The 22,458-nt window shown below is 41.3% G+C and overlaps 1 protein-coding gene across 3 annotated transcripts in view; it reads right to left on the bottom strand.

Annotated features, from left to right (window-relative positions):
* LOC146453160 (dynein axonemal heavy chain 6-like) overlaps window positions 1-22,458 on the bottom strand; it is an 80,241-nt gene that overhangs the window by 23,961 nt on the left and 33,822 nt on the right. For all 3 annotated transcript variants that reach the window (XM_085097009.1, XM_085097010.1, XM_085097011.1), the window contains exons 29-49: window positions 21,814-21,867; window positions 21,109-21,254; window positions 20,185-20,253; window positions 18,468-18,654; window positions 17,674-17,747; window positions 16,605-16,779; window positions 15,855-16,145; window positions 14,588-14,879; window positions 12,866-13,005; window positions 12,446-12,568; window positions 10,945-11,013; window positions 9,509-10,615; window positions 8,934-9,151; window positions 7,720-7,939; window positions 6,962-7,267; window positions 5,553-5,876; window positions 4,376-5,029; window positions 3,232-3,612; window positions 2,285-2,497; window positions 1,456-1,611; window positions 309-758 (exon numbers count right to left, since the gene is read on the bottom strand). In XM_085097009.1, the coding sequence (XP_084953135.1) occupies window positions 309-758; window positions 1,456-1,611; window positions 2,285-2,497; window positions 3,232-3,612; window positions 4,376-5,029; window positions 5,553-5,876; window positions 6,962-7,267; window positions 7,720-7,939; window positions 8,934-9,151; window positions 9,509-10,615; window positions 10,945-11,013; window positions 12,446-12,568; window positions 12,866-13,005; window positions 14,588-14,879; window positions 15,855-16,145; window positions 16,605-16,779; window positions 17,674-17,747; window positions 18,468-18,654; window positions 20,185-20,253; window positions 21,109-21,254; window positions 21,814-21,867 (5,649 nt within the window). The remainder of the gene's footprint in view (window positions 1-308; window positions 759-1,455; window positions 1,612-2,284; window positions 2,498-3,231; window positions 3,613-4,375; window positions 5,030-5,552; window positions 5,877-6,961; window positions 7,268-7,719; window positions 7,940-8,933; window positions 9,152-9,508; window positions 10,616-10,944; window positions 11,014-12,445; window positions 12,569-12,865; window positions 13,006-14,587; window positions 14,880-15,854; window positions 16,146-16,604; window positions 16,780-17,673; window positions 17,748-18,467; window positions 18,655-20,184; window positions 20,254-21,108; window positions 21,255-21,813; window positions 21,868-22,458) is intronic.

The following is a 22,458-nucleotide window of genomic DNA, read 5'->3' on the forward strand; positions in this document are numbered from 1 at the left end:
CAGAGTTAAAAAAAAAAGTTCGATACACTTCGTGCAAAAGGAAGTCATTCTTCACATAAATCATAGCACTTTAGGATTCCATACACGGACTCGCTAACTGGAGTACTTTCTAGTAAAGCGTAATGACAATTTACTGGTACCAAAATACTGTGCTACTCCGGGAGCTCATGAGCTCCTGGTTAATTAAAAGCCTTCAAAAAGATTGTTACTGTTTGGGATTCTATTTACAAATTCTAAATTTAGAACCACAAGGGGTTGAAACAAATAACACTACGATCCAACACTTGCAACAAGCAAAACAGTCTTACCTCAACCAACACTGGTTGTCCTAGTGGAATTGCGCTTTCCAACGTCCTAATATAACTCGGATCTGATGCCTTGACAATCTTGAGCCCGTTATCCTTTTCGGTCTGCGTAATCCAATGTGAGGCTTGCTCCTGCGGGTCGATCAAGAGTGGCCAGCGGCGACAGTGCTTCATGAGTACGGCATTCTCAACAGAGTGTTTATCATGCGGCAGGCCCTTGTTAAACCACTTCTGAATTTCGATTGGTTCGGACAGGAAGTCCGTCAGTTCGAAGTTCTCGGAGACTGGGATGTTTTCTGTTCTGCATAGCTCCAACCAGTGCGAGAGAAGCCGGTTTCTGTACGATGACGTGAAGGCACCGAGGTAAGCCACAGCCGCTGATGACACTAGCGTATCCCCAATCAAACCCCCAGCGCGCTGTTCTTGGGAATTAACTGACTTTTTCCAGCGAACCTGTGGAATTACAGTCAAGAAAACTCAAAATGACACCTCTACAGCAAAAACTAGTTTTCAAGTACTCATCTACATATTCTAAGGCCGAGGACAAACGCATTCAAAACTGCAGAAGTCAAAATCGTAAGTTTTTCGGCCACTCTGTTTAGTGATGTCATGCCCCATACATTTGTTTGAGGCAAAGGACTTGTGGCAGTAGACCGATCAAAAGCTAAGGTCGGTAGTGTTACAGCTGACAAGTTCTACGGTGCTTTACACAGGTGAGAAAAATTCATCACAAACCAAGCTTCTAAAAATTAAACAGAGTGGTATGGGAATGATTAGGTAATTCTAACATATGTTAGAACATATGCTATATTCAAATTCAATTGTAAGTAATCATGACAAAGCAAAGCAAATACAGCAGTTTGATGAATTCCACAGGGACCAGAGGACAAAAGAGCACCCCGGAGAAACGTGGAGGCATATCCACATGTCAAAGGAATCAAATGAATTGCGTCAAAGTCAACAGCCCACAAAGAAACCATTGAAATCATTGGTTTTGAAGTTATGATCTACGAGAAACAAAAATTTAAAAGGGTCATTTGTTCAGTTCGTTCGTCCCCACACTGGCGAGGGCTCCTTGTGACAGTTTAGGGGAACCTGTGGAAGAAACCAAAGCATAAATGGTTACCACCCCTTTCTTCACACACTGTACCTGTTCCTCTGCTAGGGATGCCGTCAGTACTGAAGCCCTCTGCAGCCTCATAATGGTAAGCTCCTTCTTTTGTCTGAGCTCTTCCAGTTGTGCTACACTGTCATCGTACTGCTGCTGCAATAACTGGAGCTGTTCTTGAATTTTTAGCAAACTCGTCTAACGGAGGTAAAAATTAAATCAGTTAGTTACTTTCCTTCGTTTTGGGAGAATGACGCGAAAAACATCGAAAAATTCATTCAAGCCGTACTGTTGTTTTCTCGTACAAAATGGTTGTAAGTGGTTGAAATGAGTGAAAGCGTGTGCATAAATGAAACTATATGGCAACATAAAATAAAATAACTCATTCAAGGGTTGATGCATTTAGCCCAGAGCACTAATTGAGACAGATCCAATTGGAATTTCGAAATTTTGGAGGTTTGGGGGTCATTGAGGGAGGGGAAAACAGGAGTACACGAGTACCCAATTCCTACGATACTGTTTATCATAATTGGATGAATCACGCTCAGAAATGAAAGCTACTGAACAGTACTTTCCTATGGTGCTGTTTCAGTATTATGCTGTACAAGGTGGTTCTAACTTTTGAGTCTGTGGATGACATCCTAAAGTGTGACCATTCAAATGAAAGCTGGTGGGCAGTACTTTCCTATGGTGCTGTTTATCACGCTGTATAAGGTGGTTCAAACTTTTGAATCTGTGGATAAAACACTAAAGGGTGACCACTAAAGAGCAACTGAGCAACAGTTTCCGTCTGTACTGTTTGTACCGTTTAGTGCTATCCTCTTTCTGAGCATGGCTATCTTAAAAGCGTTAACAAAATCAAAAGTTGTACCTGCTTTTCTTGTAAGTTTTCTTTGGCGATCGCCAGAGCAGACTGCGCCTCTTCGCATCGCCTCTGTTTTGGTTGAACAATCTTGTACACCTCAGCATAATTCTCCAGCGCTAGCACCCACTGACACATGGACTTGCAAGCGACTGATATCTTTCCAACAGCCTCAGGATTGAACTCCGGGTGCTGGGTGTACCGCTTTAGACGAGTGAATACCTGCAAGATAAAACACGCTCACCAAGGGCACCAATCAGGAATGGGAATGGGAATGGCGTTTTGGTGCGTTGTAGGAGGCAGTTTAATAGTATACTGGGAATCGTTAGAATGGTACTCAATGCCTTTCCATGCCTTCTGTTATTTGGGGTGGAATGAAGAGAGTGAAAAAGCTTGCATTCCGCCCTCGGAACAGTGGTTTTTATTGTATTTAATAATCGTATATTCCAATCATTCTAATCATTCCTCTGCTGTTCATTTTTATTCTCAGAAGAGACCAAAATACACGCCCTAAAGGTGCAATTTTACATCTGTACACTTTCAGTTACAACAAAATTTATGGGACCGGACGCATTCTGTAAGTGTTCACTACAACAAATATTCAAGTCTGACCACACCACTGCACATATAACTTTATGTAAATAAGATAACTTTATCATATCGCATTCAGGATATCTCTAGTGCAAAAAACAATCCCAAATTTATTTACAAGTGATAACTCATATAAAAGCCTTATTATTAAACTGAAGTACACTAAGTTAGTACTATTAACGTTTTTCGATACACTGATGGTTAGTTGTAACCAAATGTAGCCTATAAATTACAGGCACTCGGAAACAAATCGATTTTGAAAAATCCACTACACTTACCACGTCAAATACACCATTTTCCAAAACCAACCACAAGATTATTTATTTCAGTTTGCAAAGTCATGGTTAAGACTGTGGGTAACTCACCTTATCCGGGACACTGTTCTTGTCATAACCTACAAGCTTCTTCAGAAACCCCGAATCACCCAGCAGCAGTTTAGCTGAGTTCCAGTCAGGCTTTTGTTGCAGCAGGACACACACCGCCGACAGTACAGTCATGACCATGGTCGGAGGCTTGGTGTACACACGGATCTCAGATATGTCCGATTTGTCCAATGCGTCTAAGGCGGCAATAGCTGCCTCTAGCTGCGGCAGTGCTCCCTCTAGGTCCCTCTGGGCTTCCTCTGCTATCGCCTGCACCCTCGTGGCCTCCTCATTCATGATTTCCTCCTCTTTTTGTACCACGCTATGAACTTGATCCACTGCTTCTTGGTCGCTGGCAAGCTGCTCCAGGAGCTTTTCTGTGTCCTGTTTGTGAAGAAAAAGAGAGACGGAGTAAAACAAGGAAGGTTGAAGGGTGAACTCCTTTAACCACCAATGGTGACCAGCATCTGATTTGTACCTACAAAATCAACACTTTATCAAATCACGAAACAAAGCAAATGATCACCAAATGCCTTCATGTTTCTAAAATGGGAATGATAACAGGAATTTACAATGGCATATTCACAGAGTGCAGTAAAGTAGCAGCTGTCGTAAGCTTGTAACTGTTTTAATTGTGTAGCAGCTGCTATTGTTTTCAGGGTTGGGAGTATTGTTCTGTTGTTTGTTTTATTGTTTTATAGACGAGTTGCTTTACTGTCCCTAAGAAAAGTAAGGGACTGCTTGTAGTTTGATTTCCCAGAACATCATCCCTTTTGGAATAAGACCATTTGTGGGGAGCTGGGATGGCGCAGTGGTGAGAGCACTCGCCTCTCACCAATGTGGCCCGGGTTCGATTCCCGGACTCGGCGTCATATGTGGGTTGGTTTGTTGTTGGTTCTCGTCTTTGCTCCGAGAGGTTTTTCTCCGAGTACTCCGGTTTTCTCCTCTCCTCAAAAACCAACACTTCTAAATTCCAATTCGATTTGGGGTGCCCCCAGTAAGTGCTCAGCGCTAAAGACATTGACACTTAAATAAAGTAATGATATCAAGACGCCATGTAATTGGAGCACATTTACTTAAGAACTTCGCTCAGAACGTCTTAGAGAATAAAACTGGCGAAAACAGGAGGATTACATAATCCACATACCTTAGCCTTCTGCTCTAGTTTAGGTCCAAGCTGTAGCAGCTCTGTCTGCATGGTACCTACCAAAGAATTGGACTCAGAAAGCTTCCATAGTCCTGTGCACAGCCTGTCACGATTGAAACTAAACTCAGCTCGCTTCTCATTCAACTTGGACAGATACAGCCGTACGAACTCCATGTAACTTGTAGGTGTGGTGTAATACCGCCGATGCAACTCATCATAAAACTTCTGTGTTTCCTCTTCGACGCTCCTGTAAACCTCAACGAAGACTTTGGACACGCTTGCCATCAAAGCGCTGTTCACCTTGCGTTCTTTGCTCAGCTCTGATGCCGCGAGAAACGAAATCGCTACCGACTGCAGAGCGTCCAGGGGCCATTTGTCAAACCAATCGATAGTACAACAATTTATTAGGGGTGGGTAAAGGCGGCAACGTCGGCGGAAACTTGTCCCCGCGGGAGTGGTGGAAAGTACCAAGTGTAGCTTTTGTTTGACGCGTTGAAGGAAGAACTGGAAGATTGCCTCCTTCGTGTCCGGAATTCCTTGGTTTATGGCGTCTTTTTTAAGATCCAAAGAGATACGCTCGAGATCTTCGTGATCGAAGAGAGCCGGGAAGTCACCATCACTTAGAACACTGGTGACATCTTCAAGGAACTCATCCTACAGGAAGAACCAAAGATATAATCAAGTCACACGGAGGAAAGAATAGAATACTTATAGCCAGATGAAATTGTTAACCATCAAAACACTTTTGATGCTGAATAGCCCTTTTAAGTGCAGGAAACTAAGTTCGTTGTCATTAGCTGAAAAAGGCTGAAGAAGTCAAGGTGAAAGAGCATTCTTGCTGTTTACAATATTCAACGGTATGTTACTGTACAACACCGTCAAACGATTAGTACAGTCAGCTGTTATTTTTTCCAGGAGGAGAAAAATGTGGGTTCCGAGCTAAGACATTTTGTCAACCCACTTTTCTCGCTTGCCCCTCCCCTTCACAACTACCCCATGTTTGTTTTAGTTACGCTGATGAATTAAAAAAATAATAAAAATAATAAAAAGGAAGATAAAGAAAACAAAGAAACAAAAAAAATTGCAGATTGTATCAGCGCTCGGACGATTATAGTACCAAAATATTTATCCAAGAACCGTTAAAGAGATTAACCTTACAAAAGCGAGCTCTGTTTACCTTCACCAAATTATCCGTCAGAAAGAGCACAGTGTTGTCCCCTTTTACACCAGCCCGCATACATGCCTTCTTGAGATCATCTCTAAACTCCAACAGATTGTATGTGCGTGACACAAACGGTCTTAAGAACACGCAATCCTCGATTAGCGCCGCTAGCTTAGCGACCGTGGCTTTGCCCGTGCCCCCTACCCCCACCATGTGCATGTGCTTCCCTGGCTGACGAAAGACGCGGGCTGCTCGGGTCACGTGCTGGATTGCCATGTCGAAGAACACAAAACGATGCTCGACGCTACCCCCTGAAAGATTGGCTTTGTCGTAGTATTCCTTGTAAGAATAAAAAAAAGAAAAAAGGAATGAATGTATCTTTCACTTTTGTGTGCAGATCGCTCTCTATTATAACGACAGGAGTAAAATTTATACGAAACTGCATCCGGGACCCGAGTGGCGTATTTTCCATATTCTCACTAGTGAGGATATTGATGACGTCATTTCCCGCTTTTTCACGGTTGTTCGTGCAAACAGTTGGTGAAAAATGGCGAGCGATAGATTTGTCTATATAATAAAAAGGACACTACACGATGGCTTGAAGGTATGAATTTTATTTTCTCGTGTTGAAAACAGTATCTTACTCGCTGAGATCTTCGTAAAATATTGTTTTCACCACTCGAAATAGCATTCACATCTTCGCGCCGCTGTGTAATATCCTCTATATATCTTTACCATTTATGTACAAACGAGTGAAAATTAAATTGATACTATCCAAAAAAATATCTAATGAGAGATTCATTATCCAACTCAAACTTTTCCATAAGTTAGTAGCAAAGAAAACTACAAAGAAAACCTGAGAGACGATGAGTACGCGCCATTAGCAAACCAGGTTTTGGTATATTCGTACTCCTTTTACTTGTTTACACGCTATTCCAACAATATTAAGTAAAGCTGGGTAATAAATAACACCTATATTCGATAACTTGTTCTCTTGTTATTATGTTATTATGTTGACAAACGTTTACACCTAAACGACGGCTTCTACAAACAGTTTATCCAATGTAAACTGCATTCTTGAAGAAAGGCAATTTTCATTCGCTGGTAATATAGTGACCTTGTAGAAACTCTAACGAAATTACTGGTACAGAGAAAACAACATGGCGACATCAATTAGTGTCTTAGGGTTCACTGGAGGCTGTGTGAAGATTGTAACGATTTAACGACGACAGGGAGCCTTACTTTAGTGTTTCAGTCTTGTGTCAAAGATAGCCTAGGTAGAAAGAAGAATCAGAAGCCTCATTGAAAACAAAAAAGGATCAATAAGAACCCTTAAAGTTTAAAAGAAAACTAAAGAGAACAAAAATTTAGTATTTTGCCAAACGGACGAAACAATTTTCGGCCGGTAAATAGGGAAAACTCACCTCTAAAATCTGTGGTAATCGCTCGTACTGCCTAACAAAGCGGTACGCTCGAGGTCCCCCTTGAGTTGCGCCAGCTTCAAGAAAGTCTCCAAATATCAAAGGCGTTTTCTCCAACTCTTCCGGGCCCCAGCGAGCTTTGAACCCATTACGAAGCTGATCAGAAAGGACTCTATAGAAGTATCGTCGGTCGGCATCATTCGTGAGACGATCGTGCAAAACTCGGGAGGCTTCGTGGCCGAGAAGCTGGCAGCAGTGATCACGTGATGTGATGACGCTAGGATGCGCTTGAAGTAAGCCTTCTATCACCTGAAAGGAAACAACACACATGACTTAATAATTTTGTAGCTGGTGTAAAGTTCACTTAGGTTTATGAAATGTATATAGCATATTTATTTAATTAGTGAAAATGGACTCAACATGAAAAAGAATATTAACAACAAGATTGGGTGGACTAACTTAGGTTAGTAGAAAGTTCATTGATTTTGCTAACCGAGAGAGTTGAGTTTGATAGCGTCATTTAATTCATACTCTGGATTGGAAAATCCTTACAAACTTAAATATTTTAAAAGTATCATGAAACAATAATAACATTTTTACTTGACAGCCAGTCAACATAGTGACACATTTTAAGAAGACAAACGCCTGGACGACTCCAGCCTCTATCCTTAACACCATTCTGTTACTTTCCGATCACTTATGTTGCACAAAGCTAGCAAACGACCTGTTTAGCGAAAAATGTCCCAGACAATTTCACTTACTTTGCTGAGGTCTCGTAGATTAAAGGTGTAATGAGATTTAGCAGGGGTAGGGAGTAGGTTTGCTTTGAGGTTAAAGTAGATTTCCATGGCGGTCGTCACCAGGACCTGGCAGCAGTCCCGAACATCGGGGGTAAAGTCTACCTTCTCGAGGAAACGCCCCAGCTGGGTGGTGTAAATATGATGCAGCCAGTTGTACGAGGGAGGGGGCAGGCAAAGCACACTGAAAACAATACAAAATGAATAAAGAAACAACAGTATGGAACAGTGTGAAACGAGAAAAGCGTTTTAGGAGAGAGAAAGAATCTTCCCTTCCCGGGCCTTACGTTCGCTGACAATAAGTAGACAGCCCGGTGAGCTCCCCCCCCCCCCCTTCCCCCTCCTCCCCTAGATTCGGGTGAATAGCTCTTATTCGCTTCGTTGTTTTGTTAACCCATTCCAGATCGTGTAACGGTACTCTAGAAAGTAGTCTCTCTTATAATTGGTCATAATTAGGCTGGTGTACACTTTTTTACTTCCAAAAAGATAAAGGATCAATTCTCCTGAGAATATCACGTGGTTTGTAATGGGCAATTAGCATAAAGAGCGAATAAGGTTTATTGGGGTCGCATAACATTCGCTTTTCGCCTGTTTACGTAAATTTGTACTTCTTCTTCAAGCCGAGAAGTGAGCCTTAGCTACGAACTCGTAACGAGAGAGGCAACAGTCACACAAAGATTACAACGAAAAATTAAAGAAAACATTCACTAGTTAAATATCCCCTGCAATTTCAAAAAAAGAGCTTGTCCTGGATGGATAAAAGTCCACCTTCGTCATTTGTACGCGAAAACCTCAATGAACAAGTTGCCCGTTAATACCTTTGTTGACAATTATCCACCTGTTTGCCACCCAAACAATGACAACTGTAATAGTGAATACATGAAAATACTTATATTTAAACTGCGGAAGAAAGTATGAATAAGTGAATGACCATCACAGTTATAAACACAACTTAAGCAGTTGCGAAAAGAAAGCCTGAATTTTTTTTTTCGCAACTGCTTAAAATGCGTATATAGGTTCGATGAGCATTTACTTATTCATTAATATCTTATGTATAAAACATTTACGGAAAGAATATAAAGAAGAAATAAAATAATAAGAAAGAGCGGCCAGGAAGCATAAAAAAGCTATAGCGCTCACAATAATTAGGCTCCTTCGAACAGCTACTATTTCTTTACCTGAAATGTCTCAACAGCCGATCATTGATCGTACTTCTACCACCCCCTGGGGGAGCACAAGCAGCTAGCAGTGTGACGTCATGAACCTCCTTCCATTGAAGTTTGTTTGAGTCATAGAATCCTCTAGAGTCCAGGAACTGACGAAGCAATTCGAGTGGGGGCTGGGACTGATATTGGTCTGGCTGAGGCATGTTGAGATCGTCGACAAATATTAAAACCTGTGTGAAGATAATAAGCAGTTTGCAAACAGCATTACCTGTTTTAACACGACCTGTGGTTTACAGACAGTACCACCTGTATGTACACAATACCTTCACTGTATGTCTTGCCTGTGTAAATACGACGGGTGTTTCGGGGACATAATCTCAACATTTCTAAAATTGGAACCCAAGTGTTTTCCAATGCCTTGTAAGTAGGCGAGGCTAGGGATAATAGACCGGAAGATCCTAAAAAATTGAGATCAATGAAACTTCGGAGTTTATAAGCGTACCTTATATGAGTAAGTGCTCAGAAGAAGGATGAGGGAGGGGGGGGGGGGGGGGGGGCTTCAAGACGATTAGCGTCACTAAACGTACCTTTTTGCCTGGTCTGGGTCCCAGAACATCTCTTCCTCTTTTCACCAGCTTAGATTCAATGAAACTCCGTGCTTTAGCTGAGCTTGTGTATGCTGAGAAGTGCATGGAGTGGAAAACAACCTCAGTATCATTTCCTTCCCCTTTCATGCCTTCACGCTCACTAGTGGTCATGTCAATTATGCTGTCCACCAGATTCTTTCTTCCCGTTCGAAACACAGCGCCCAGAATGGTTCCCGTGCTTGTTCCCGTTCCGCCTGCTTGAGACAGTCGAACCAAGGTGTCTTGGATCAAAGCACTCTTGCCGACGCCTGTTTCTCCGGTTAACAAAACCGGTTGTCCGTTCAATGACATCAACGTGATCAGAAAAGCGTAACGAACCGTGTCTACAGTTGGCACAAGAGACCGGTCTATTTCAATTTGGTTTTTCAATGGCGGTGGGTCATCGAGGGTGTTGAACGTGTCTGAGATAGCAAACTGGTTTGAAACGGCTTTAGCTATTAATGCACGCGCGGTGGGAACTAAATTGCTCCAAAGGGCGAACTGGCCGTTCTCCATATCAAGGTAGTAGTTCGCGATGCTATCGTTTCCCGGCGGAAGTTTAACACCTATTGGAGTGTCAGTTTCAAAAAGCTCGCGAACCAAAGTGTCAAAGAGTTGCCAGACAGAAGGCGCATTTTTGTCAAAGCTATCTCCCACGTCTTCGTCTTCCACAAAGTCTCGAGAAAGAAGATTTCCACCAAACGACCACGTGAAGGCAAAAACAAACACCTTCCCTAAGAAACTGAGAAGCTGTGAAGGATGGCGTTGGATGAACGGCAATCGCCGAGTACGCGATTCGTGCTCAGACTCGTCGGCAAATGTGACAGTTTTGGCCGAAGTGGTTTCCGACACATCTTCGGTAGTGTTCGGAGTTGTACTCACGGTGAATCCTCCCTGGTTGTTGATGATCTCAATAAAGCCACTGATGATGTTGCACAAAGTAGAAACAATGCTTAGGTTTGGCGCTGTTATGTACTGGAACCTATTGTAAGTTGAAAGGAAGCGAAGACCCACATCTATACTGTGTTCAAACAGCTCATGAAGATGATAGAACGCTTCTGGGGGGAACTGTAAAGAAAGCAAAAACAGAACTGGATTATGACTTCATTAATTAATCCGACCCAGCATTATCCAGAGAAGCAAATCGCACTGCACAATGGGAAAAGGGAATATCGAAACAAACTGAACCGAAGTCCAATTTTCCGGCTTTCCAAAAGTAGAAGGGCTAATATATTGTAACATACGACTTGAGTAACCAATTGGGTTGGCGGAACTATCGTATCTTGAGATGCTAAATTAACAAAGTCAGTCTTGGTCTAATTTGATGAGTTAACCGCTGGGCTTGGATTATCAAACAAGGCCCTTTACAGCCCCCTCGCTGGATTTTGAAGTGTTACCTTTGCTTGCTCCTTAAGTCTTTGAATCCATGTTTTGACATATGGTCTCCAACCGAGATCCTTAGGTTCCTACAGATATTTCAACAAAAGACTCATTGAGCAATAAATTAGTTCACTTTAATGGATGAAAGTCTGTTGCTTCACATGTAATCGCACGAAAGGTCTGAAATGGCAGAAAAGGTTGTTAACTTTCATGTCATATGTGCCTATTGCTTCATGTCACGGTCACAGTTTAAGCTTAGTTTACTAGATAATTAGGCCTTGTAAGGATTATTCCTAGCTAAAGTTAGTGTTGATGTTAGCGGTTATAGATCTAGAATAGATTATTCTAAGGAAATCTATTGGCGCATTTCAAAGAGATCTAAAGGTTTTAAATTAAAGGTTAGTGTAAGTAGTTTACTGTTAAGTTTTTGTCGGCGTGTTGACCCTTCTAAACTGGGGCTTAGACAGTCGAAATAGATAAGGGTGTTAGTTTCTAAAGAAACCGTGGTGCTGCGTCGGAGTTGGGAGTAAAAGCGACTGTTTGGTTTCATCAATTGAGTTGATAAGGTAATTTGGCTACCGTTAAGAAGTTCGAGATTCGAAACAGGATCCTGATACAAAGGATTAGCCTATGACTTCCATGTAAGCCTCAAAGTCGCTCTGACGAAGGGCTTACGCTCGAGACATCATCTCAGGAATCTCTGGCTAAATAATCTTAAACATTCCAGTTGACTTTTTTAAAAATAGGTCTAAGCCACGGTTTTGTTAAACTCTGTAAAACACGTGGTTTAGATTATGGAGCTTAGGGTTTGGTTGGGGTTTAACCGCAGTCAAACGTAAAAAAAAATAAAAAAAAATAAAAAAAACCAAGAAAAGTCCATCAAATATAAAGTTTTTACTTTGCTAGAGCTCAAAGGTGTGAATGGTGAGTCTGTGCCGGAGTTAACTAAGTCATTTTCTGATTAATACTAAAAAAGTTTCAAGACTTAGTATGTGGAGACTGATGGACGCTGTGTGCCTCTGTTTTTTGTTTGAATGTTTGACATCTGGAAAACCAATTCACCAAATGATTCCTGAAACTTATTTAGTATATCGTAAAAATGCTTTAGTAAACTAACAGACTCACAAAAAACTTATCAGCTTGGAGTTCTCACAGCAAAAGCACTATCTTTGACGAACGTTTCTTATTTTTTACGTATGACCACTGTAAAGGTTAGGGTTAGAATCGACTTCACGCTGAAGGAAAACTAAAAGAGAGATTTAACATTACGTTTACCGCGAACGGTAGAAATAATCACGTGACCATGTTTCTCCTTTCAGTTTCTCAGTAAAATTGGTTAGTTTTCCGTTAGCCTCATAGGTCAGAATTCTTTTGCACTATTCCCATCTACATGTACGTACTCATCTTTTCAAGAAAACGTCAACGCGAACTTCTCGTTTGCCGAACACACAACTCTAAATCTCTCTAATTTGAAGCAAAACGGCTCCTAATCAGAATAAAAGAAAACAGCAAACTTACCATGTACACCATACCACAACGACTGACTGTCGCTGGGGAAGCCATTGCCAGGTTATCAACCTCAAACAAGATCCTCATTCCGTGACCCATGCCAATCCGCTCTCCATTGGCAAGACACAGTAACTGAAACAAGAGAACAATCAACAGGTCTATATCCTTAATTCTCATGACCTCAGGGTTTGAATAAGCATTCGTGTTACCAGGAGAAATTAGATGCTGATCACTGTTAGGGCTTAAAGGGTTAATTAGGGACGGTGCCTTCTAATACTGAGCTAATTTTGCGGGGTTTATGGCAATGCAGTAAAACAGATCTTAGCATGGAATCCAAAAAGAATATTGGGGGTAGCGCGCATTTTCACGAATAATTATCCAACAATATTACCCATACAATATTTTCATTTTGGATTTCAATCTATGTACCTTAGTGTCATCCAAAACAGTGTTAAGATTCTCAATCCAGAGCGTATCAACAGGTCCATCCATAACAATCCAGTACCAGTAGACAGGCGCTTCTTCTTTGTTGATGATACTGCCTTCCTCTGTCGCAGCCGCTGTTTCTCCTACACAAAAGAGAAATGAAAAAAAAAATCAAGCCAATATATCGCTGCCCAACTTCAATTAGACAATAGTGCTCTAAATTCATTAATTTGTTCATTCATTTGTTTGTTTATTTATTTATAGATTCGCCAACAACAAGGCTACACAACTGGGTTACACACCCGACCCACCCCCTTACCATCCCGTACCATTCGAGTACAAAGTCGGTGAGTTTAGCTGATCAAGTACGCTACCATTCAATCAATCAAATGACCAGCAACTCAGCCCTTCAACCAAGCAGTCTTTCAGTCAGTTAGCCAGCGAAATTTTCAATCCCTTTGCTTTCACGATTGTTTTTTGGATAACTTTTAATTCTCAACTAGTGTATTTTATTCGATAATTAGAAATTCTAACTATTTTAGACCATAGGAATGTAAGCTGTGTAGTCAATGGGTTAATTCCAACTTTCGGGACCGTGGAGAGTTTGTCAGCCTATAAGTAATCACCAACATTTGTACGGCACGCGTATAGGCTACATATAGCCTCTTGTTCAGTCAAGTTCGGTCAATTAGTGAGCCAGTTAGTTCATCAAACAGCCAGTCCTTTATTTAGCCCATCAGTCACTTAGTCAGTCAGTCAGTCAGTCAGTCAGTCAGTCACTTAGTCAGTCAGTCAGTCAGTCAGTCAGTCAGTCAGTCAGTCAGTCAGCCAGTCAGTCAGTTAGTCACACAGGCAGCCTTTACTACAACAAGCCAAAACGTCAGTCGTTCAGTCAGCTAGTAAGCTTGTTTTACTAAGTTACTTAGTCAGCCAGCAGTCAGTCAGTCAATCAGTCAGTCAGTAAAGTAGCCAGACAACCAGTGACTTAGCGAATCAGCCAGCCAGCCAGCAGTCAGTCAGGCAGCCTTTACTACAGCAAGCAAAAACGTCAGTCGTTCAGTCAGCTAGTAAACTTGTTTTACTAAGTTACTTGGTCAGCCAGAACGTTAATCTGTGTCAGTCAGTCAATCAGTCAGTCAGTAAAGTAGCCAGACAACCAGTGACTTAACGAATCAGCCAGCCAGCCAGCAGTCAGTCAGTCAGTCAGTCAGACAGTCAGTCAGTCAGTCAGTCAGTCAGTCAGTCAGGCAGTCAGACAGTCAGTCAGTCAGTCAGTCAGTTCGTCAGGCAGGCAGCCTTTACTAAAGCAAGCCAAAACGTCAGTCGTTCAGTCAGCTAGTAAGCTTGTTTTACTAAGTTACTTGGTCAGCCAGGGCTGAGTTGCTCGAAGCATGGTTGGCGCTAACCATTGGTTAAGAGGTATTAAAACCTATAGGTTGCCATGACATTTAACCCGGGTTAGCGCTAACCATGCTTCGAGCAACTGGGCCCAGAACGTTAATCTGCGTCAGTCAGTCAATCAGTCAGTCAGTAAAGTAGCCAGACAACCAGTGACTTAACGAGTCAGCCAGCCAGCCAGCAGTCAGTCAGTCAGTCAGTCAGTCAGTCAATCAGTCAGTCACTTGGTAAGTCCGGCGACCAGTCATTTTGTTAATTAACCTAACACTCTGTCAGTCATTAGGTCAGCCAAGTAGTCTCTGTTTTCCTCCCATTAGCCAATCTCACCTTCACTTTTGTCCTCCAAGCTAACAGGAGACATCACACTGGTGTCTATAGACTTGGCGGAAGAGGCTCTGGATGGATTGGTTGGGACGGGGGTTGAAGAGCTCGTCTTCCGTCTTGTGCCACGTACAAGCCCTCTGCTGTTCTTAGCGTATTTACGGTATATGTGTGACAGAAGACCGTCCTTCCACTCCATGGTGGTGGGGTTAATCTCTCCATACAGCTCGCCTACTGTCACGCACTTGGGATTCAGAGTAGACACGTGAACTGAGCCACGCTTGGTCTTGGCGGTGAGCTGTGTTAACAAAGCAGTGCAAGTTAGATTGTTCTTAATGAGATTCCATCAAAAAAGAAGCTGTATTATTATTTTTTAATTTAGCACAGTTGTTCATCACACCTAATACCCTCTCTTTTACTTTTATTTTCTTGATGTTACCATGCTTGTTTTTAAGGTATAGGGCTGTAGTATACAACCACTTTGCTAGCTTGTGACAGGAGTTTTTAGAGAACCTTTTTCCACGAAAGAGGGCCCAAGATAATCGGCCATTTTCAAGTTGTTGTGAGCCTCATTAAGAAAGTGAAACTAAGTGCAAAACTTTTCATAGGAAAATTAAGTTTGTTTGCATATGAATGAAAACTAATTTTCACAATAAAAACTTTGAACTTAGCCTCGCTTTCATAATGAGGTTCAAAGCAACTCGGAAAATTTGCAGAATTACGTTTCCTGGTATGTAGTGCAGAATGATTTAAAATATAACCATGTTCGTAAAATGTGTTCAAATGTCAAACGCCTGAAAAAAAAAAAGAACAAATAAAAGCTTTCAGTTAAAGTAATTAATCCCGCAATGTAGTGCAGGTAAATAGGTAGAATAAGACAGCTCGGCTAAGTCACATATTCGATGCAATGTAAAATCGATGTTAAAACGAAGTTAAACAATAAAACCACGGCAATCCGAAATATATTTTACTTTTCGAGCCTCTTCAGTCGTCCGCCACAAAAAAACTTTCCTCAAATTGTTCATGTTAGAACCCTTGAGCCAGAACATTAGGTCGCTGATTTCATGTAAGCCGTCAAGAGATATCCTATCTTGGTAAGACCGCTCTCGAGCTTTCTGACACTTTTTTCATTCTAAGTCTCTCGGAGATCTGTCTCGGCATGGCGCAATGCCTCACTCTAGAATAAACCCTGTGTCAGGCCTTACATTCGTAATTTTAGGGTACACCTGTTTAAGATCTCCAAGACGTACACTTTCCGAGTCAGTACACTTACCACGTAGGAAAGCGCAGTCTTTGAAGACCCACCCTCATCAGGCTCGTCTACAGTTCCCGGATGTTGGCGTTGTTGTTGTTGTTGTTTTTGCTGTTCCCGCGCTTGAATGGTTGGCAGGACAACAAGCGCGCGCTTGAGGATCTGACGCGTGGTTGTCTTGCCGCCACCAGCGGGTCCCACGAGCATGACTCCATGTCGGACTTGTAATGTACTGTTTAACTGGATCACTTTGTCGATTTGAGTGGGCCAGTACTGAATAGACAGCTCACCTAATGCAGACCTGGCGGCTTTCTGCAAACAACAAACGATACGGTTAAATCTCGATACCTTTAAAATGTAAGCGGAGATGTAGAACGTCTCCAGTATATAAACAGAAACTTTTCAGGTATATTTGTTAGTGTGGATTTCACTTTACTTTCAGAATTAATTTCACGTTTGCATTGCCTCTTTGGCCCGGCGTTTGTCCTTGTGGTCTTCTTTTGCCAGAACTTTAACATCCCCAAGTTCAATCAATGTAGCGGTTAGAGAGTGGGCTTGAACTCTGACCACTCGGCCACGCTGCCCCCACTGCATGTTTGTCGCCGTGATAAAACCATCAACTAAGTGTTGTCGCGAAGTTTTATTTTGCTCCTTCCACCTAGAGAATGACGGATTTCCCCCACAAAATACTCCACGATAGGGGAAAAGGACTTGTCAGGTACAACTCGTTTGGATGGAACTTGCTTTGTGTTATTTGTTAACTGTATTCACCTTGAGCAACTTGTTATCTGGACCAGCTGGGTCCATGCCAGGAAAGAGATCCGCCAAGATGCTATTAAACAGTGGCACATCCTCAGCTACGAATTTAGGAATGTTAGCATCCTTCACAGCATTGATGATGATGTGCGACTCCTCTTCTTCCAACGTTTCTGATTCCATGTTGAGACTAACGAGAAGTAACAGAATTTATCAAGAAACGCACAAAATAAGAAGCGAGTTTGATTCAAGTGCAATTGATAACACCAATTGTTTAATTGGATACATATGAGTCTCTCCAGGTAATAGCCGAAAAAAAGCGATTTGCTAAGATATGCAACACGCTATAATCTCGAAGTTGTTATCTTAGGTGGTTCGAAACAGAAAAGCTCCCTGAGTTTTAGCAACTGAAAAACCAGCCATCACTGGCGTCAATCAACTGTCAACAGGTTCTCTAAATTATGCGTTAATCAACGCCATTGTCCAATTTCGTTTTAAGAGCAGGAGCACTTACATGTTCAGTGATTACTGAATATCGCAGTGTAGCTCATCTGGACTAGTGCAACACACATACGTTTCATTACACCACTAAATAACCAATGCGTTATGCCTTGTGGAACAACGCTTAAGAAATGTGTCATTTATAGCTCAATTATGTTTCTGACATTAAAAAACAATTTTTCCTTAAACTGACTTGGAGTTTAAAATATTAATCGGCCGGAGTCATGAAAATCACGTCTTGACGTCTTGCCCACCTTTCATTCACTTAACTTCGGCAATAATTCTTTTGTGACTTTGAAGCCGCAACATACAGTTCAAAGTTGACTATTAAATGGGAAGGGAAGGATAAAAGTGATGGGGGCTCGAGGCAGGGTGGGAGGACATGTTGGGGAGCTTGTTGAAGGCCGACGCTAGGTTGAACTTTCACGGTAATTGGATGTACAATGATACCCTCTTCTCCAGTGATAGGTGATCACATAAAATGTTTTCCCTTCCTTTGGATTTAATGGGGCTTCATTTATCATTGTTTTTGAACCGAGACTTCCACGATTCTTGTTAAGTATTGCAGACAAAAGTTATTTACCCAGCAGCCCTTCTGCGCTGCGCAGCCATAAGAAGAACAGACTTGATAGCACGCAGTCCAAAGTCATAGTGATCCTATAAAGAACAAAAAGAAACGAGAGAGAAAAAAAAAACAGTTTTGACAATACGGTACAACACTTATTGAAAACTTCCCCTTGGGGCTTTTTAGTGAACAACAATAAAATATACATGACCAACTAACAACATATAAATATATACATTGAAAAAAAGGGGGGATGTAGATGTAGATGATGTAGGTACAAAGTGCAAAGACAGAACAACAATATATTTAGATTGATGTCAAACATCAGAAACCAAACCAGGATAGTGTGCTTACTAGGAGCCTAGGCTTTAACCCCGATAGTGACAGCGTCAAACTATCTTCATTACATCACAAGTAGACCACAAATACACGTCACGAGAAAGAGAAACAAAGGATATGGCCACCCAAGGTCAAACATGTTGCTGTTTACACAGTCTCTCAACTAGTACCAAAGGAAGTTTATGAAGAGAAGTAAGGAGCTTTATTCATGTTGACATCGAAAATATGATGTATTGAAAAAAGGGGAAATGAGATGACCTCCCTCCTTTGACGCACATGGATGGCCCAGTAGACCTGCAACCCTGCAAAAGCTCTATTTTTACTGGACCCTGATAACCTGCAGCTGCATTGTTTTTAGGGTTGGGAACATTGTTCTGTTTTTTCGTTGTTCTGTCCTCTCGACCAACCATGTAAGCCGTTGTTAATGGAGCAGGTCGCCTTGGAAGGCCATGTATTTTACTTCAGTAGCTCACCTGTTGAGAGAGCTGTTTGCTCGCCAGTTGATACAGGTTGACAACTTTTCTTGATAACAGAGCAGCTGCCGTAAACCCACCAGAGAACAAGATGATCTCTGCAATCAAAGCATAGTCAGGAGCCATCATGGCCACAGGACGAAACAGGGATTTCAAATTGTCGGGTAGCTCCACTCGACCGGCATACCTGGGAAAACAAAAAGGATATATACCATCAAAATTATTCCATTGCGCATATGCCACACATTGACATTCCAATCCTAGCAGTATATGTAGGATGTTTGTCCTATGAACCTAGTTTAAGGTTACCCAGTACCTTGAGAGGTGTCTTTAGAGGTGACTCGCGTCCAAGCGATGTAGCGCGTCCGGTTTAAACTGTAGATACCTGAACCCTTATATCAAATCAAAGCTTATAGAGCTGGCTATCCAACTAAACCAAGAATTTTGAAATAAAATGAATTGCCGAATTTTCAGCGCTGTTTTCTCGAATAAATTTTTTTCACTTGGAGGAGCCACTTCAAAGAGCTAAAAATCAAAAGGAATTTGTTCGTTTGCCTTCAAATTTGGACAGTAGCTAGTTTAACATATAAACAACAAAAAGGTTTCGGCGAATTTTTTCTTTCGAAATATTTTTTCTCCGAGAGCGATTTTTGTACGATTACTCCACATTTTTTTCATCCTATTTCGAAAATGCTCTATAACTTTTCACTGCGATTGAATATGACAAAACGCAGACAAGTTTTTTTAGCGCTTTGGGTCCGTAAACTGAGGAGCAAATTAAATTAGCAAAAAACAAAATTCACTTTGACTAGTAGCTTTAAAATGGTGATTCAGACGCTCGGAATTAGAGGTCGTGAAAAATTCGACAATTTATTTTATTTCAAAATTCTTGGTATGGTTTGATAGTCAGCTCTATAAGCTCTAAATTGATATAGAGGTTTAGATGTCTACAGTTTAAACTGGACGCGCTACATTGCTTAAACGCGAGACACCTCTGAAGGTATCGCGTAACCTTAATGCCCTCAGCTCCAACGAGTCTCCTGTTGCTCAGTGGTAGAACACTTCAAGGAACAATGCTATCAAACTGTCTCTTAGCTCAACTCGACCAGCATATCAAGTAAAGCAGAAACGATGAAACAGCAAGTTTTGCAAAGGCGCTATGAAAGAACAGTGATTTCAAACTTTCTGGTATCCCAACTCGACTGGCCATACCAAGGTAAAAAAACAATCAAATAATTAAGTAAAAAATAAACAAAAAACTAGCCAATGCTAGGCATCGAAAAAGAAAAGTGATCTCGAATCCTCGGGGAACTCAACTAGACAAGCGAGTTGGTGAGACAACAACAATAAAACAAATTACTTGTGACGGGAGGGATCAGAGCTTGGCCCATCAGGACTGGTCCACGGAATGTCACTTCTACCACAACTTCATTCCTTACCATCACGTGCTTATATTGGAAATGTACACATGAAAGGGGCTTTCCAAAAAAGGGCTTTCCATGTTTAGGACAAGTCTGTGTGGCATGACATCCGTCAGACTATGAAGTTGTGGCTTTTGAGAAGTTCACTGAATCGCTAGTTTTGTTACTCCCCAACTAGACAAGGCGCTTACGTCTTCCTAAACCAAGGTTTCATGGTAATTTTGACTTGTCTCAGGGGCTCTTTAAAAACTTGATGCTACTCCGAAACTCTCCATTCCTTAATATACATTGCTTACCCAGGGTTCATCGTTATGAACATTCCGCAGTTGGGGTTCAGTTTGATGTCTCTTCCCTCGAACAAAAACCTGTCAGGACAAATTACAATTCAAGGAATAAAGCAGAGATATACCTAAGACTTCCTGCTCCGTATTATTATTGCTCCAGAATTATTTTCCACTATTCTCATCTATGTACTCATTTTTTCAAGAAAATAAAAACACGAATCTCACGTTTGCCTTTTGCGTCAACGCGATTCTAAATCGCTCAATTGTCAAGAGTTACAAACCGTCGGAGACGTTACAAATGGTTGCATACCATCACAAGAAAGTTACAACTTCTTCGAGTGAGCAGGTTACCAAGCTTAAGCTTGAAAACAAAGAGAGGTACTTACATTGAATATTCTATAACTGCGTTTGTCGCATTCTGTTATTGACACAATTAATTGGTAATCGGGCATAAATTACTCGCCCGATTGTACTCCACTCAGTCCTATTACGGTTACTAATTTAAGGACGGTGCCTACTATTGTTACTGCGCATACGTTCTGCGCATCGCGAGATACTCAGGTTTCCTATGGGTGGTGCCTACTAATACAGGAATATTTTTGCGCGGTTTAAAACTATACGGAGAAAGCAGAACTTACCAAATGCCTTGGTATCTCAAAAGAAAATTGGGGGTAACCATGCATTTTTCCGAGAAAATTAAGCTTCAATTTAGGAAAAAATCCCATACATTGCTTTATATTTTGGCGCTTTTTAGAGATATTGTTGCTTAATTATCTCTGAAAAATGCGTGGTTACCCCCAATTTTCTTTTTGGATTCCAATAGGCCTTGCTAAGATCTGCTTTTCCCGCATAGTCATAAACCGTACAAAAATACTTCGGTATTAGTAGGCACCGTCCTTAATAAATTATAGTTGCAGTAGTGCGGATAAGTCTCACCTAGTGACACCATTGTCTTTAGCCGTTTTAATAGTATGCAACTGTTGAGCAATGACTGATAACACTTCAACGTCAATACGGTTAAACTCATCAAAGCAAAACCATGAGCCAGATTGAGCCAGACCTGAGAAAAACTTGCCCATCATCTGTTAAAAGACAAACGGTGCATCTCTTTACTCCATTTAATGGGTCTGTTGTAATTTTAAATAGACTCAGGTAAATGGTAGTAATCAACTATCAATTATATTTAGATCTGATACGGGAAAAAGGCATAACATGTGAGAGATCACCACTAAAATAACGTTCTCCTAGTCTGACAGTATTCATCTATGGAGAGCCATTATACAACAACAACAACAATTGCATAACTCACAATTCTTAACGAAAAGGTTGCTTTAGATCTTGGATGTATGTTTGCCTTTTCATTTCAAATTTAAGATGCCAGTTTTTGTGCCGGATTTTTGTATGAAAGAAAATTCTTTCGGAAGTGAACAATACCATCAAAAGGGTGCCTCTGTCAAACTACTTTCAATCTGAGAGTTTTCCTGCAAAATTTGATGTCCAAAACCACTTTGTTTTATGAAAAGAACTTCCCACGGGGACTCTCAGCAGACAGTCCCTCGACACATGCGCGCCAAATATTAATGGAAACGAACCAATCAGATTTGCTTATTCAAACTGAGCCAAAATAATCAGCACCAATACCTTGTAATCGAGTCCTTCAGAGCAGTTAAAGACCAAGCACTGTTTCCCCATAGCCTGACAGAAAAGATACAGGAAAACGTTAGATTATAGAACCATAGTTCCTTAAAGAAAGATTTGGTAAGCGGGAGGTCATTAGGGAAAACGAATTGGCGAAAAAGTCTTTAACTGAGAATGATGTATTATTCAGTGAGTGACATAAGCACACTAGGTAAAAAGGAAATCCGAGTGCTCCTATCAGGAGGCGAACCTAAGACATTCCGTTTGCAAGTTCGGATGCTCTACCACTGAGCTACAGGAGACTCGTGGGAGCTAGGGCCATTAAACTAAGTTCATGGGACAAATATCCTGCATACTTTTCCTTCACAATGGAAAAGTCAGTTTACTTGTCCAATGGACTGAAACACGAGACCTTATTTCTAGTGAAGGAAAAGTGAATTTCCAATGCCGCGCAAATTTTACGTTCGTACATACTGGCTTTAGGTACGTTAAAATAGGATAAGGAGCAACATATGAACACTATACGTACTTAGCTGAGTGCTATTGAACTTTTTACGTTTTACTCAAGCGACTCTGAACACATGGCCTGTTATTTAATTTACGTACCAGAACCAGTCACATTTACGCCCGTTCGCGGGTAAAATGTAT

Source organism: Pavona decussata, unplaced genomic scaffold (genome assembly GCF_977016875.1).
Source record: "Pavona decussata unplaced genomic scaffold, jaPavDecu1.1 SCAFFOLD_348, whole genome shotgun sequence".
Taxonomy (NCBI): domain Eukaryota; kingdom Metazoa; phylum Cnidaria; class Anthozoa; order Scleractinia; family Agariciidae; genus Pavona; species Pavona decussata.